The 16453-nt window shown below is 36.4% G+C and overlaps 1 protein-coding gene across 3 annotated transcripts in view; it reads left to right on the top strand.

The window, feature by feature from the left end:
- The first annotated feature begins 2437 nt into the window (after window positions 1-2437).
- Window positions 2438-16453, top strand: part of Chic1 (cysteine rich hydrophobic domain 1) — a 68396-nt gene continuing 54380 nt past the window's right edge. For 2 of the 3 annotated variants that reach the window (XR_007345096.1, XM_015505869.2), the window contains exons 1-2: window positions 2443-2918; window positions 12482-12536. Coding sequence is in view for 1 of the 3 variants with exons in the window: in XM_015505869.2 (XP_015361355.1) it covers window positions 2623-2918; window positions 12482-12536 (351 nt within the window). In the remaining 2 variants the exon portion in view is untranslated. Of the gene's footprint in view, window positions 2919-12481; window positions 12537-16453 lie in introns of all 3 variants that reach the window. The other variant, XR_007345097.1, reaches the window with a different exon arrangement.

Here is a 16453-nt window from a genome sequence, read left to right as displayed (position 1 = left end):
CCACATCAGGTAGACAGAATGTTACATGGCCTGTTTTCATGTCTACCCACTCTTCCATTTACTATTCTTAATGATGAAGTATCATTCTGAAAATGTGGTGTCTCTTATGTTTACTGACAATGAATAAAAAAATGTGTTGCTCTTAGTTTGTCCAATTTCAAATTCTCCTATGGTTCAGCAAAACAAATTACCTTTGGAATCACATATGCCTTTTCAGCACAATGTATAAGCATGAAAACTAGCTGATTTGACTATACTTGTGCATTTAGCCAAGCATAGCACTTTCTGAACTGCTTTGTCCTTTTGACATCTGACTTAAAGTCAGGGGCCTCTTTCCACTTTGACAGAATTTCCCTATCTCCCCTCTTTCCTTCCCATCCCCCATAGCTACCATTTCTTCACTTTTATTTTTTTTAAATGTTTAATTTTTTTAGTTGTAGTTGGACACAATATCTTTATTTTACTGATTTATTTTTATGTGGTGGCGAGGATCAAACCCAGGGCCTTGGATGTACTAGGCCAGCACTCTACGGCTAAGCCACAACCCCAGCCCCTTCACTTTTACTATAGTTTCAGTACCTTATTTGCACTTGTCACAAAATCTATCCCTACCCCTTTCCTTTTCTCTCCTTCAAATATTCCCTTCCTGCCCTGATTCTGAGTCATGAAAAGAGAAACTACCATGGCAAGAGCCATCAGGAAAATACTTTTCCCTCTAGACAATGACTTAGTGACGTTTACTTTATGGATAATATGTTTGGAAAAGGTTTAGTCTCTTCTACGTTTTTTTTTCAGAGCCTTGCATATGCTGGACAAGCACTCTACCACTGAGCTAAATCCCCGACCCTCTTTTTGATTCTTGAAAGAGAAGAACCAAATGCAGCTGTAGGGTAAAAAGAGGAAAAAAAAGAGTAAAAAGAGCAAAAAAAAAAAAAACCCACTGGATTTGGAATACCTGGATTACAATAATTGTTCTGCTAATTAGTAGCTGTGTGACTTCATTGCCTTAATGATTTTGTTCTGCTGCCAAATACAAACCAGTTTGGCACATTATTTGTACACTTAAAATATGTGATCTTTAAAGCATTTTAATGGTGTGGAGAAGACAGGGTAGAACATTTGAAATGAAAAAAGATCACCATAGATCTGAACAAATTACTTAAAATTTACTGAGACTCAGTTTTATAATCTGTAAAATAGGTATGATGATGCCTACCTCACATGATTAAGGGTTAACAAAGACACTGTATGTAAAAGAATGTAGCTCAGTGTCTGGAAAATGGATAATGTTAATTAATGTTTCCTTAAGTTAGAATGCTTCCTACACTCCCTCCATCCACCCAACCACCAACAAATTCCTCAAATCCAAATCTGCATATTCTTTCTCAGTCACATTTCAAGAACCAGCCTAAAATGCACCACTTTACAAAACTTTTCTAAACAACTTCATGCAGTATGGTCTTTTGGTTAAGCTACTGGGCTTCTGGAATCAGAAAGGACTCCCAAATTTAAAACCAGGTCTGAGCTGGTATGGTGGCCAACGCCTGAAATCCCAGCAGTTTGGGAGGCTGAGGGAGGAAGATTGCAAGTTCAAAGCCAGCCTCAGCAATTTAGTGAGGCCCTAAGCAACTTAGCAAGACCTTATCTAAAAATTTTAAAAATTAAAAGGGCTGGGAATGTGGCTTAGTGGTTGAGCACCCCTGGGTTCAGTCCCTGGTACCAAAAATTATAAAAATAAAATTAAAAACCAGGTCTGCCATTAGTAGCTCCATTACAAGTCATTTATTCTCTCTCCATTTAAATTTCCTGGGCTGGGGTTGTGGTTCAGTGGTTAGAGCACTTGCCTATCCCGTTTAAGGCACTGGATTCCAAACTCAGCACCACATAAATAAATAGAACAAAGGTATTGTGTCCATGTACAACTAAAAATAACAAGAAAAAAATTACATTTCCCATGTGTAATATGAGATCATCATACAGGGTTTTGGAGGATTAAATAAGATATACAGTTAGAGCTCTCTGACCAGTATTAAGTCTTCCTCTTTAGTAACGTTTCCTCTTTAGTAACATGTTAATAAAAATGTTCACCCTGCTTCTAAAGTTGTGGCAAAGTTCTAATGCAGATCTCTTACACTGTAATACTTAACAAACATCAGATATTGAGACACGTATACCTTGAGATATTCTGGGCAAAGTTCTAAGCTCACTATTATAGAATGTGCTTTCCTTCAATCGCCTCCACTGAGAATAATAAGATCCAGTATTAATTAATAGGATATAAAAATCAGAAGTACATCCCAGGGATACAACTAGCTGACACCCAAAGAGCAGCAAGAAGAGAGCAGCACCTGCCAACGGACCTCGATAATTCCCTGCAGTTCACCTCTAAAGGCCCCCTCCCCTTGGAGCTGCGCAAGCGTACACTGATTTTGCACCTCTCTCCCTCATTCCTCCGCCTCCAACATCCCTGCCACACTCGATCTGCCCAACACGCAGGCGCGTCTCCTCAAGTCCTATCCCCACCCCCGCCTCTTTCTCTTCAGTTCTTCCCCCTCCTCTTCCAGCACCTCCGCAGGTTCAAACTCTTCTTGGTGAGAGTGGCGGCGATCTCGAGGTCACGTGATGAGCATCCTGCTGCCCAACATGGCGGAGTTCGACACCATCTCGGAACTGGAGGAAGAGGAAGAAGAAGAAGCCGCTACGTCGTCGTCGCCGCCGTCGTCTTTGTCGTCTGTTTCTGGGCCCGATGATGACGAAGAAGGGGAAGAGGAGGAGGAGGAGGAAGAAGAAGAAGAGGAAGAGGAGGAAGATGATGATGAGGAGGAGGTGCCGCCCCCGCCTCGGGTAGTGAGCGAGGAGCATCTGCGGAGATATGCCCCGGACCCTGTACTGGTGCGCGGCGCAGGCCACATCACTGTGTAAGCAAGAAGGGGCCATGAGGTTTGAAAAGGCTGTGATTTGGAGACAGAGAAATGAGAAGACGAACGAGGGGCCTGTGGAGTGGGGGGAGGGCTGACTGAGGCGTACCTGGTCAAAACGGAGAAACGAGGGTGAATAGAAGTAAAGTAAGTAAGGAGAATGTGAGCGTGTGAAGAGTAAGCGTATGACTGGGAACTTAGGGGTTTGAAAGCCAGAGAGAGGTATTGGAGTAGGGGTGAGTTTCCTTTCGTGTAGGTATGGTGGCAAGTGAATATTTTCTAAACTGCAGGATGTACTAGAGGGTTCTTTGCTGCCAGGATCGGTGTCTAGTGGAAAAACGGTGACTGCTGTGACATGTGAGGAGAACTAGGTTTGGATTCTAAAAAACAGAAACGTGATGTTTTCTGAATAATGTAAACATCCATCCACCTGCATATTCATCCATCCATTCTTCCTGTCTAATCCTTATACGAATGAATACAGTCATTCTTTCCCTGTTTAGAGCACTATTCAGTCTGACGTTCCTTAAATATAGGCAGCTATGGAAATAGAAAGAGCAGGGGATTGAGTCTGGGGTATCTTGCAAGTGCGAGTGCTTCTTCCTGGCCCTGTGACCTTGGTCATTTGCTTCCCTTGTGTGGGCCTTGGTTTCTTCATATGCAAAATGAGGATTTGGAGTAGGTTGTTTCTAAAACCTTTCAGCTACGTGATAGTTTAAAATACCTCCAGGGGATTTTTTTTGCCTTAATACTAAATATATTAATATTAAATGTATGTGGAAATTAATCCTCCAGAAGGTGAGGATGGTTTCTTAAAAATTTGCCAGTATGGCTTTTTAAAAATTGAAATCTTGTATCATATTTCATAAAATAAAATGAGAAGGGACTTCACAACATTTTAGTTGCAAAGCAGAAAAATTGATAGCTTTCTGTGTTTTGAAGAGTACTTCCTCATATTTATTTGCTTGAATTGTAAATACTTGAAAATTTAAGTATTGTGTTAGTATTCATTCTTAATTCTGCTACCTTTTATTGCTTTTTTAAGTTATTTTTTAGTTGTAGTTGGACACAATATCTTTTAATTAGTTAATTTATTTATTATTTTATTTATGTATTTTTATAAAACTAACCAGCTTTAATACCAGTGTAGGTCTCTCTTAAATACATGTTCCCCAGGACAGAGCCAGGGGCCTGCTCTTGGCAGGAAGAGTGGAAAGGAAACGTGAACAAAATGGAGTGGATTGGCAGGGCAGCCTGCCAGGGATGGAGCTGCTCATGGGGCAGGAAAGAAGACAGCAGCTTCCTCAGGTCCAGTTATTGCTAAGGCCTGGTGGGCTCTGCTGCTCTCCTAGCCCCAGAGCAGTTCCCAGGATGGGTTGTCCCTCTGGCTCTGGCAGAGCCTACACCTGGGCTTCTCTGATCTGGGAAGAGCCCTGTGGTCCAAAAGGACATCAATTTATTTATTTTTATGTGGTGCTGAGAATCAAACCCTGACACGTGCTAGGCAAACATTCTACTACTAAGCCACAATCCCAGCCCAGTGTGAGTGATATTGCATGTAAGTATACCTATCAGTTTTCTTTTTTTCTTTTTTTTTTTTTTTNACACATTCTTTATATTTCTTAAAACATGGATGTTTACCCTTGATAGCACACTTGTATAGAAATTAGTAGGGGTTCTAGATTAACCAAATCCCAGGGATTCATAAAATCGTTTCATTAAAACTAATCTAAGGGCTGGGATTGTGGCTCAGTGGTGGAGTGCTCACCTAGCATGCATGAGACACTAGGTTTGATCCTCAGCACCACATAAATATAAAATAAAGATATTGTGTCCACCTAAAACTAAAAAATAAATATTAAAAAAACTAATCTAAAAAAGCTGAAGTTATTAGATATAGAATTGAAAAAGATGGCTGGGTGCAGTGGTACACGACTGTAATCCCAGCGGCTCTGGCAGTTTGGGAGGCTGAGGCTGGAGGCTTGGGAGGCTGGTGGAACGCAAGTTCAAAGTCAGCCTCAGCAACTCAATGAGACTTTGACCCCTAAATAAAATACAAAATAGGGCTGGGAATGTGTCTCGGTGGTTGAACACCTCTGGGTTCAATCCTCAGTACCAAAGAAAAAAGGAAAAGAAAAAGATGGCCAAATTTGCCAAACAGCACATTTCTATAAAAACTTAGCACTGCAAATTTTTGATACTTCCCAAATCAGTAAATGGAATGCCTCTTCTGTCAGCTGTTTTTGAGGCATTACAGTGATGCATTGTTAATTTGCATTTATGTGTAGTGAATATTTCATAAGGTTTTAGGCTTTGAGAATGCTGAAGCTATCTCTGGTGACTTGCCATTGTTACAGTGTAAAAAGACGTGATTATTTCCATATGAAAGATAAGTGAGATCTAAATAGAATCTTTTAAAAATTTATATTATATGGCATAGTCTTTCCTTGATAAAGTAAATAGAATTCAGAGCATGTGCTTCAGACTCAGTTCTAAGTTTTCTAGTGAAATCATGTTTCTTGTTGGCAGAATTTTATTATGCTTAAGTAACCTGGGCACAGGAACTTTAATTTGTGCAAGGTTTGAAAGGCTGATATATAGCTGTTTTCAAAAAGATGAAAAGGGAGAGAAGAAGAGGGAAGAGCAACTAAAAGGACACATTCTTCTTTGCCTCAATCTCCTTTACTACAAATAATTGTTCCAAGAAATTAAAAATTGGGGCATTGAAAACACTTGACAGGGCTGGTGTTGTGGCTCAGAGGTAGAGCACTCACCTATCATGCCTGAGGCACTAGGTTCTATCCTCAGCACTACATAAAAAATAAAATAAAGATATTGTGTCCATCTATAACTAAAAATTAAATATTAAAAAAAAGAAAATGCAATAATTGAGAATCACCAGCTGGGTTGGTTCAAACACATAACAGATTCTATATTTAATGAAGTCGATAAAATGGCAGCCTGAGCAGTTCCCAAGTGCCTGTTTGTCTGATACTAAAGAGCCTCACATCTTGGGCTAATATCTATCAATGATGAATAATAAGTGGATGAGATTGTCTAACCTCTGTGGACTCACAGTTCTTAATGGGTTGTTTATGAAACAGGTGAGGTATTTTATTCATCAGCAATCATTTCAGCATTTTGCTAGTGGCTAGTAAGTGAAACTCTTGGGCCTAAGGTTCTTTGAGTTAAATATTCTCTTTATGTGCTCAGTTTCTAAAGAGAAAAGTTAGAGAAAAATAATCCCTGGTAGGCAAAAACAGGATTGCTACTTTTAACCAAAATTATAAGAGAGAAATAGCATAGTTTGCTTTTCTTCTTACTTTTTAGATGTGGATATATAGTTAGTCCACATCCACAGATTGAACCAACTGCACATCAAAAATATCTGAAAAAAAAAATCACATCATATTGAACATGTACAGGCATTTTTCTTGTCATTATTCTCTAAACAATACAATGTAACATTTACATGGAATTTATATTGTATTAGTTATTGTAAGTAATAATAGAGATTATTTGAAGTATACAGAAGGGTATGCATATGTTATATGCAAATACTGTGTTGTTTTAATATAAAGGATTTGAGCATCTAAGGAGTTTGATACCCAAGATGGGCCTGGAATCAATTCCTCATAGAATACTGACAGGGGCAACTGTACATAGGTCACCAGGGAGTGTTTTAGGAAGTAAAATAATACTTTCTTTACCATTTCTAATATACCTTTTTAGAAATAACAATTTTTATATTAGAGAAAAATCAGTAATGTTAATATAGCAAATATTTCTTAAGAACTTCAGCACTGGGGCTAAGTACTAGGAAGAATATAGAAAAAAACAAAATACAGGTCTGGCTTTACAAACCTAACCAGAACATTTCCTTTTCGATATTTATATGGGGCAGCAAAGAATTAAAGATAATTTTTTTTAAATATTTATTTATTTTTTTTTTTAGTTATCGGCGGGCACAACATCTTTGTTTGTATGTGGTGCTGAGGATTGAACCCGGGCCGCACGCATGCCAGGCGAGCGCGCTACCGCTTGAGCCACATCCCCAGCCCTAAAGATAATTTTTTAATTGCTGAATTGTGTAATACAGATCAGAAGTGATTATGAGTGTTCAGAGAAAAGGAATCCATATTAACTTGAGCATTCAAGGCATTATAGTGGGGTTGGAACTAAAGGCTGTGTACAATTTGATCTAAGGACAGGAAGCAAGAAAATCATATGGGCAAAGACAAGGCAGTGGCAATGAGAAGGAAAGAATCATTATGAGAATTTAAAGGCGCAAGTGACTGGATTTGGGGAATATTTACTTTAATAAAGGTGCAAAAATAGGAGAGGGAGGGGGCAAAAAAATGATACCAAGGTCTTGGTTAAGGGAAGAGAGTAAAGTACAAAGAGGAAACAATTTCCAAGAAAGGGTTACATCTAATTTTAGATATGTTTTACTTGACGTCATATATTCTTTTGTTACCAGGGATTGAACCCAGGGGTACTTAACCACTGAGTCACATCTCCAGCCTGACAATGTATTATTTTGTGGCAAGATATCCAAATGGAAAATTTCATTTTACAATTGAAGATGAAGGACTAGAGCATGTTGGAAAAATACCTGTTACTAGAGAAAAATAGATCGGATGGCATTAGCATAGGTGAGATTGTCCAAGCTATCAGATGCTAATGAACTGCAGACTTGCCTTTGTGAAGCAAATGAGTTAAAGCTAAGAGTTGGTGTAGAATGAAAAGAGTAGGAATGTTAGGAAGGAAATCATCAACAGTGTCACAGCTGCAAAGTCAAGAGAAAAATTTTTTACTTAGAGGAGGACATTAAATTTGGCAGTAAATAAGACAAGAAGAACTTGTCTTTGCTGAATAAAAAATTATTTTCAGTAAAATGGCAGCATCAAAAAAATCAGGGGCTGGGGTTTTGACTGAGTGGTAAAGATCTTGCCTAGCATGTATGAGGGCACTGGGTTCTATCCTCAGCATTATAAATGAATAAATAAAAATAAAGGTTCATCCAATATATATATAAAAAATAAAGGTATATCCACAACATATATATAAAATAAGCTTAATAAATATTCCATCTATTAAAAAATATCAGATTTTAGCCTGGCACATGCCTATAATCCTAGCTGCTCTGGAGGCTAAGGCAGGAGGATTGCAAGTTCAAAGCCAGCCTCAGTAGCTAAGCAAGCCCCTAAGCAAATCAGTGAGACCCAAAATAAAATATAAAAACGGGCAGGGGATGTGGCTCAGTGGTTAAGTGCTTCTGGGTTCAATCCCTGGTACCAAAAAGAAAAGAAAAAAATCAGATTTCAAAGGTTAATAAAGGGAAATGAAAACAATAGAGGGTTCCTTTATCTGGTGATAAGTACACCTGAAATAAGCAAAGCTTAAGAATTTTTCTTTTGTTTTGGTACTGGGGGGTTGAACCCAGGGGCACTTGACCACTGAGCCACATCCCCAGCCCTATTTTGTATTTTATTTAGAGACAGGATCACACTGAGTTGCTCAGCACCTTGCCATTGCTGAGGCTGGCTTTGGACTCATGAACCTCCTGCTTCAGCCTTCTGAGTCACTGAGATTACAGGTGTGCACCACCAAGCCTGGCTAAGAATTTTTTTTTTTAAGAGAGAGAGAGAGAGAGAGAGAATTTTAATATTTATTTTTTAGTTATCGGCGGACACAACATCTTTGTTTGTATGTGGTGCTGAGGATCGAACCCGGGCCGCACGCATGCCAGGCGAGCGCGCTACCGCTTGAGCCACATCCCCAGCCCCGGCTAAGAATTTTTTAAATAATAAAAATATTCTAAACATTGTGATAAATACATCTGTCTATATCTACTACTTATTTGATATCTAGTAAAGGAATGGCAGAGCTGGCAAAAAGCTCAAATGGTAGGAAACTCCAGTTGAGGTAAAAGTATGCTATTGATGTTGCATCTAAAAGGCATTTAGATATGATGTGAAAATAAAGCTCTACTTTAAAATATATGTCTTTCGGGCTGGGGATGTGGCTCAAGCGGTAGCACGCTCGCCTGGCATGCGTGCGGCCCAGGTTCGATCCTCAGCACCACATACAAACAAAGATGTTCTGTCCGCCGAAAACTAAAAAATAAATATTAAAAAATTCTCTCTCTCTCTCTCTCTCTTAAAAAAAAACCATTTAAAAAAATATATGTCTTTCTTAAAAGTGAAAATCTATCAATTTTTTGTTGCACAAGAGGAATTTACTCTGTGGAATAATGAATCGTGTCTTTTTTGAGTAGTGATAAAGCCACTAAACAATTATTTATTAATTTATTTATGGTACCAGGGGTTGAACCCAGCACATTTGCTTAATCATCAAGCCACATCCCCAGCCCTTTTTGATATTTTATTAGAGACAGGGTATCCCTGAGTTGCTTAGGGTCTCACTAAGTGGCTGAGGCTGGGTTTGAACTTGCCTCAGCCTCCAAAGTTGCTGAGATCACTGGCATGTACCACTGTACCCATCTTAAATAATGATTTAAGTGAAATGTGTTTCTTTCTGTTAAAATAGTTGTCTCATTACTGAATACTAAATTAGCATGTAAATACAAATATATTTTTAATACTAGAATGTCAATTACTCAAGCAGCAGATGAAAATTGTTATAAAATTTATGCATAGGATATCCCATCTGGTTTTAAGTTTAGATGTACTATTATGTCTGTAGATTTAGAGGGAATATGTATTCTCATTACATGTTGTATACACACCTGAACAGAGTTAATGACTGACTTTTTTGATGTAGTTAAAGTCTTTACAATTGGTAATTAATTTTCTTAACTATTTTAAATATAGAACTTTGATAAAAATACATTTCTTAACATATAAGATGTAGTATTTTTTGCCTAGACATATATCATGCTAGTGGCTGCTACATATGGAGAGTGTTTGTGCTTAAGATTGGCTCATGTCCTTGAAAATGAACTATTCACATAAATGATATAAGGAGAATCTGAAATTCTTGCATAGAGTTTTAATTAGATGTGGGATTCCTAACATTTCTTTAAAGTCCCTAAGACCAAACTAGCAGTTGAATCAAACATCAAACAGTACAGTAACTTATTCAGTGAACTTTTCTGCAAACTTTTATTAAAAACCTACTCCTGTAATCCTAGTGGCTCAGGAGACTGAGAAAGGAGGATTACAAATTCAAGGCCAGCCTCAGCAATTTAGGGAGGCCCTCAGCAACTTAATGAGACTCTGTCTCAAAAAAAAAAAAAGTGTGTGGAGGCTGGGGGAGGGACCCCATGTAGCTTAGTGGTAAAGTGCCCTGGGTTCAATCCCTGGTACTGAAAAAAACTACTGGATTGCATTATAGTATTATCTATAATGGAAGGAGCAAAATAACCCATGGTTTCTGTTCTCAAGGAGCTTAATACAGAACAGAAAAGGCATAGGGATCAGCATATGAATTTTGTTTTCCCCCACTTATTTAGTATATACATGACTTTGAGCAAGTCATGTAATTAATGTATTTATTTATTTTTTCTTATTGTCAGCTTCCTTGCCCCCAAAATGGGGATAATAATACTTCTCTTGAGGGTTTTTAAAGTTTTGTAGTAATATACTTAGCACAGTAGGTAGCCTGGTAAGTACATAGTTATTGGTAACTTTTACTCTTACTGCCTTCCTCGTGGAGTTCTCAATGTTTTTGTTTAAAATTGTAGTCACTATGATATGGTGTGACATTGAGGAAGTAACTATGTTGTCCCTACTGAAATCAACAAATAGGTGAGCAAAGCTAATAAAATTCATTTTGACTTCTTTAAAAATATTTTCATTAGTGTATTATAGTTATACATAATAATAGGATTCATTTTCACATTCATATATATAAGGAATATAATTTGCTCCATTATAATCCCCAGTATTTCCACTTTCCCTCCTTTCCTCACTTCCCCTGTTCTCCTTCCTGTACTATAGTGGTCTTCCTTCTATTTCTTGTCTTTTTAATTGATGCTTTATAGATTTGCATAAAAGTGAATTCAGTGTGGTATATTTGTATATGTATATAGCATAATTTGGTCAGTTTCATTCCGCAGTTCCTCATTTTCCTGTCCTCCTTCCCTCTCAGTCTCCTTCTACTCCACTGATCCTTCTTCTTTTATCATGGGATCCTTCCCCTTTTATTTCCTTATTTCTCTCTAGCTTCTTCAAAGGAGAGAAGACATTTGATCTTTGACTTTCTGAGCTTATTTCATTTAGCATGATACTTTCCAGTTCCATCCATTTACTGGTAAATGCCGTAAGTTTGTAGTTCTTTACAACCAAATAAAACTCCATTGGTTTATATCCCACATTTTCTTTATCCATTCATCTGTTGATGGGCTGGTTCTATAACATGGCTATTGTGAATTTCACTGCTATAAACAGTGGTGTTCCTGTTTTACTATAGTATGCTTAGTTCAGTTCCTTTGAATAAATGCCAAGGAGTGGGATTTCTGGGTCATATGGTGGTTCCATTCCTAGTCTTTTGAAGAATTTTCATAGTGTTTTCCAAAATGGTTGTGATAATTTTCAGTCCTACCAACAAAGTATGAATGTGCCTCTTCCCCCACATCTTTGCTAGTATTTATTATTATTTTTATTCTTGATGATTGCCATTATAACTGGAGTGAGATAAAATTTCAGTGTTGTTTTGATTTGCATTTCCCTGGTTGCTAGGGATGTTGGACATATTTTCATATATTGTCTGTTGTATTTCTTCTTTGGAGAAATGTCTGTTTAGTTCTTTTGCCCATTTATTGACTCTGTGTGTGTGTGTGTGTGTGAAGTTTTGACTTCTTATTACATATTTTAGTGAGCATAATGGAAGAGAAAGCCTTAGAGGGTGAAATCTGTTTTCTTAAAATTCATTGAACACATGAAAGCCACTCATAAGGATCAATCCTTGAGTATATTGAAAGTAACTGTTCACAAGTTATTAAATCATATAGTTCCAAAGGCTACATTAATGGTAAAGAGGGATATTTTTATTATAACATTTGCTCTTTTTTAAAATATTTTTTAGTTGTTGATAGACCTTTGTTTTATTTACTTATTTATATGTGATGCAGAGAATCAAACTCAGTGCCTCACACATGCCAGGCAAGTGTGCTACTGCTGAACCCCAGCCCCAGCCCAACATTTACTCTTATAAAAGTTCTTTTACTATTAATTTGGATTAAAAGTCAGAGATTTACTTTCTATAACTATCATATTTTTCCTCCACTGGGCTGGGAGTGTAGTGCAGTGATAGAGCACTTGTCTTAGTATGCATGAGGCTCTGGCTTTGATCCCCCAGTACCAGAAAAAAAATCCAGGACAATTTTGTTTTTTAATTTAATGTTTTTTAAGACTCTGTATCTATTTTTTAAATTAAGTTTCTTTTAAACTGGTACAAAAACATAAAAATGTATATATTCAAGAGACATTTTAAAATCAGAAAACCAAAAGAAAAATAAACAGGCTTGTAACTTTTTTTAAAGAAAGGAAAAAGGTTAAATATGCTGGATAGAATATATTTTGTTCTTTGTTTTTAAGGTTTGGCTTGAGCAACAAGTTTGATACTGAATTTCCTTCAGTTCTAACAGGGAAGGTAAGTGAAATTTTGCTTTGAATTTTCCAATTTTAACCCATCGTTTTATGGCTTATTCAGTGTTATGACAAATTCTTTGACTCATTGGTAATTAAATAAAATACCAGGAAGCCTCCGAACTTGGAACCTGTGTTGGAGGTGACTAAAAGCTGTCTCCATGACTACCAGCCTCTGACCAGTTATTTCATCTGTTGTTCATTAATGCTGGCTATTATTTGTGTTCAGTTTTTTAACTTTTGCAATTTTTCCAGCACAGGTAGCTATAATTGTATTCATTTAGGTCATTGATATCCAATGTTTTCAAAACAACATTATTTTTAATTGTATCACCATTTTTTAAAGTGCCATGTGGTATGATTTGTTCTATATGTAAAGTATCAAATTTTTGGTTAGATATTGTTTTATCTTTCAAATAGTTTGAGTTTCTAAAATTGGACTCACTGTAAGAAATTATTACCTGTTTCCTTTATATTCATTAGAATAGTCTTGCATTGAGGCTTAATTCGAAGACTTCTAGCAAGGGTGAGAATGAGGCTATTTTCTGAACATCTTTTAGCATTGTTTTTCATTTTTTATTCTAATTTGTTATATATGACAGCAGAGTGCATTACAATTCTTATTACACATGTACAGCACAATTTTTCATATGGTTTTCATTTTTTAATTATGCAGCTATTACCTTTTGAAATTTAATTTACTTTTAATTTGTTCTCTCTTCTTCTAAATTCTTCCCTAAAATAATCTCCTTGTACTAATATTAGCTCTTTTTTGTCATGATGTGTTTTTCAGCCGTTTACTCTTCATTTTTAAAGGCCTAATTCTAATCTTCCCTGCTCTCCCCCAGCCACCTTTGTGATTGGGAGAAGAGAAAAAGATTCCAAAATAATTTCCTTTTTCAAGAGGTATCTCAGAAATCATAAGACATTTCAGCTTAATTTATTTAACCCTGAAAGGTAATTTATACTTTATTTGGCTCACAGAGTATACAAGCTTTGTAGTCAGGTCTTGGTTGCAACACATGTTCTATCACTTCCTGGCTATGGGCTTTGGGCAAGCCACTTCTGAGCCACACTTCTTAGGTGAAAAATAGAGATGATGCTGATAGTTACCTCACTTTTTTGTGTTGGATTAAATGAGCATGCATATATGCAATTCCTAGTATATTCTCAGGTACATATTAACTCCCCAGTGTTAGTCTGGGTTACTGTTAACTGTTCTCAGTGTATTCCAGTTTCACCTTGATTGTTTTTTTAGGTTACTCACTTTCTTTCTATTTCTAACTGCTTTTACCACTTTTTCTTCATCTGAGTAATAATTTATTCTTTGGTTCCACTACTAATTTGGGTATTGATTGTTGGCCCTTTTTATATCTCCTGAAGTATAATATCAGATCCTTCCCTATAATAATAAGCATAGTACCAGGCTAAGTTAACATTTGAAAATACGTGGCCATTTAACTTTTTAAAACACACAAAGAAACCCCTTTGGTGTGAGATTTTGGCCTTAATTTCTGCTGTGTTCTACCTTCTTATCCTTATCATTTAGAATAATTTACAAATTGAAGCAACAGATTAGATTTAGATTTTTTATACAGATTAATCATAAATGTTTCCTCCAAATGAATAAAACAGTCATGAAAGTATCTCTTGAATTCTATATGGTAGAAAGATGATAAATTCAGTATTAAAGAGAATGAATTAAAACATCTGCAATAGAAGACATTCTCTACATGTTTTTGCATGTGTTGTCTTTAGTAGTTTCATCCAGCTTTAGTATTGGCTTAGTATTTTTTTTTTTTTGAGAGAGAGACAGAGAGAGAATTTTTTAATATTTTTTAGTTTTCAGCAGAAACAACATCTTTGTTTGTATGTGGTGCTGAGGATCGAACCCGGGCCACACGCATGCCAGGCAAGCGCGCTACCGCTTGAGCCACATCCCCAGCCCTTGGCTTAGTATTTTAAGTTTGAATTACAAGTCCAAGAAATTCTAACAAATGAAAAACCTAAAACTGTCAATTGAGTTCATTTCCCAGTGTTAGAATTCTGTTTTGTAAATTGTTTTTTTAAAATATTTATTAGTTTTTAGTTGTAGTTGGACACAATATCTTTATTTTATTTTTATGTGGTGCTGAGCATCAAACCCAGAGCCTCACATGGGCTAGGCAAGCGCTCTACCGCTGAACCACAATCCCAGCCCCAATTGGTCATTTTTTTTGTGTTCCAGGAATCATTAGAATATCTTTTCACACCTCAACAAAAAATTCCACACATCAGAAAGATAGTATAATTGTTTTAAATTAGAGGAATAAGAATGGTGAGCTACTTTTGGTATATTCACACAGCCTAAATGGTCTGGGTAGGAGCTGTTCTTAAAGCCATCCCTTCTTTTCAGGTGGCCATTTTGTAGCACACATCATAATGATATGTGGATTTTATTCAAGTATGTATTATTTATAGTGTGTAAAATTTCTCATGTATTGGATAAAGCATAAATGATACTGTGATGTTTTTCCTAGTGTGTGTTTGATGATAAGAAAATCACTAAAAAGAATTCTGAAGGTCTATTTATTTATTTAGGAGCTGGGGGTGGAACCCAGAGCCTTGGGCATGCTGAGCATGCTCCCTACCACTCACCTCTACCCCTAGCCCCTGAAGGTCTGATTTTTTTAAAGTCGCATAGTAATAACATGAATTTTTATTAATTTTTTTAATGAGAAAATTTCTTCTGCAGTAAGCACTTTCATTTGTATAGGTTACTCTGAATTATCAAAATGCTTCTCTGATAACTGGGGGAAGAGACCTTACAGAAAAAATTTAAAAAGAAAAAACGTTTGAATTCCAGACATAATAGCCCTTTTGTTAAAATATTTAAAAGTGAATAAATACAATAGCTCAAATAGAAAAAGTACTCTTTATGAAATCAGTTTTCCAACATGAATGAGATTGTAAATAGCTTTTGTGCCTGCCTGAGGTAATCAAAATTGCAGAGTGAATTTTGAAAACCGGAAAGGCCATTTTGTCAGAATTCATTTTTTGCTTCTTTTGTGTTAAGAAAATGCAAAGAAAAAGGTAATATTTTATATTAAGTGCAGAAAAGATTGTTTTCTGTGTTTCACTAAAGACCTTCTATTATCAAGCAAGGTATATGCACACAGATTCTGGTAACCAGAAAAAGAAAGAACTCAGAACTTCAGAAAAGAAATTAAAGGGGCTGTGGTGGCCATTTTGTAGCACATGTCATAATGATATGTGGATTTTATTCAAGTATGCATTATTTATAGTGTGCAAATTTTCTCATGTATTGGATAAAGCACTTGCCTAGCATGTGTGAGGCACTGGGTTCGATTCTCAGCACCACATATCAATAAATTAAAAAATAAAAGTCCATTGACATCTAAAAAAATATTTAAAAATAAAAGAGAAAAGAAAAGAAATTAAAGCTTCCGCCTCAGCTTGAAAGAATTAAATGATGTTATGGGAAGATTAGTGTGCAGTGTTAGGAATCTTAAGCCATAAAAATTTACCTTTACTATTGTGATCCAATATGAAAAAGAGATTGATAGGGTTGTGTTCCCTACAACTGAAAGAGGCAAACCAATCCTGCTGGGGTTTGCTTAGATTTTCTTCTGTTTGCACAGTCTCCTGCATCCTGTTATAAAATATTATGACCCTTTTCCCCACCTTTATGATGTAGTTTTTCTTTTTTTCTTTCCAAGAGAGTCAAAAGGAATGAAATGTTTCTTTACAGCCTACCATTCAGCTAGAAATTAAGGGGCTTCCAGCTAACCTTCATTACTAGAGATACTCAATTATATGGAAGTAAATGAGTAAGATGTTATTAACTCTGATTCTACACAGTTAACTAAACATGTCTTTCACATTGTTTAAAATTGAGAGTTAACCAGTTCTCATTTCCTA

Source organism: Marmota marmota, unplaced genomic scaffold (assembly GCF_001458135.2).
Source record: "Marmota marmota marmota unplaced genomic scaffold, marMar, whole genome shotgun sequence".
NCBI classification, from domain to species: Eukaryota; Metazoa; Chordata; class Mammalia; order Rodentia; family Sciuridae; genus Marmota; species Marmota marmota.
The sequence above is the reverse complement of the archived record's forward strand: the minus strand, read 5'-3'. Positions and strand labels throughout refer to the sequence as shown.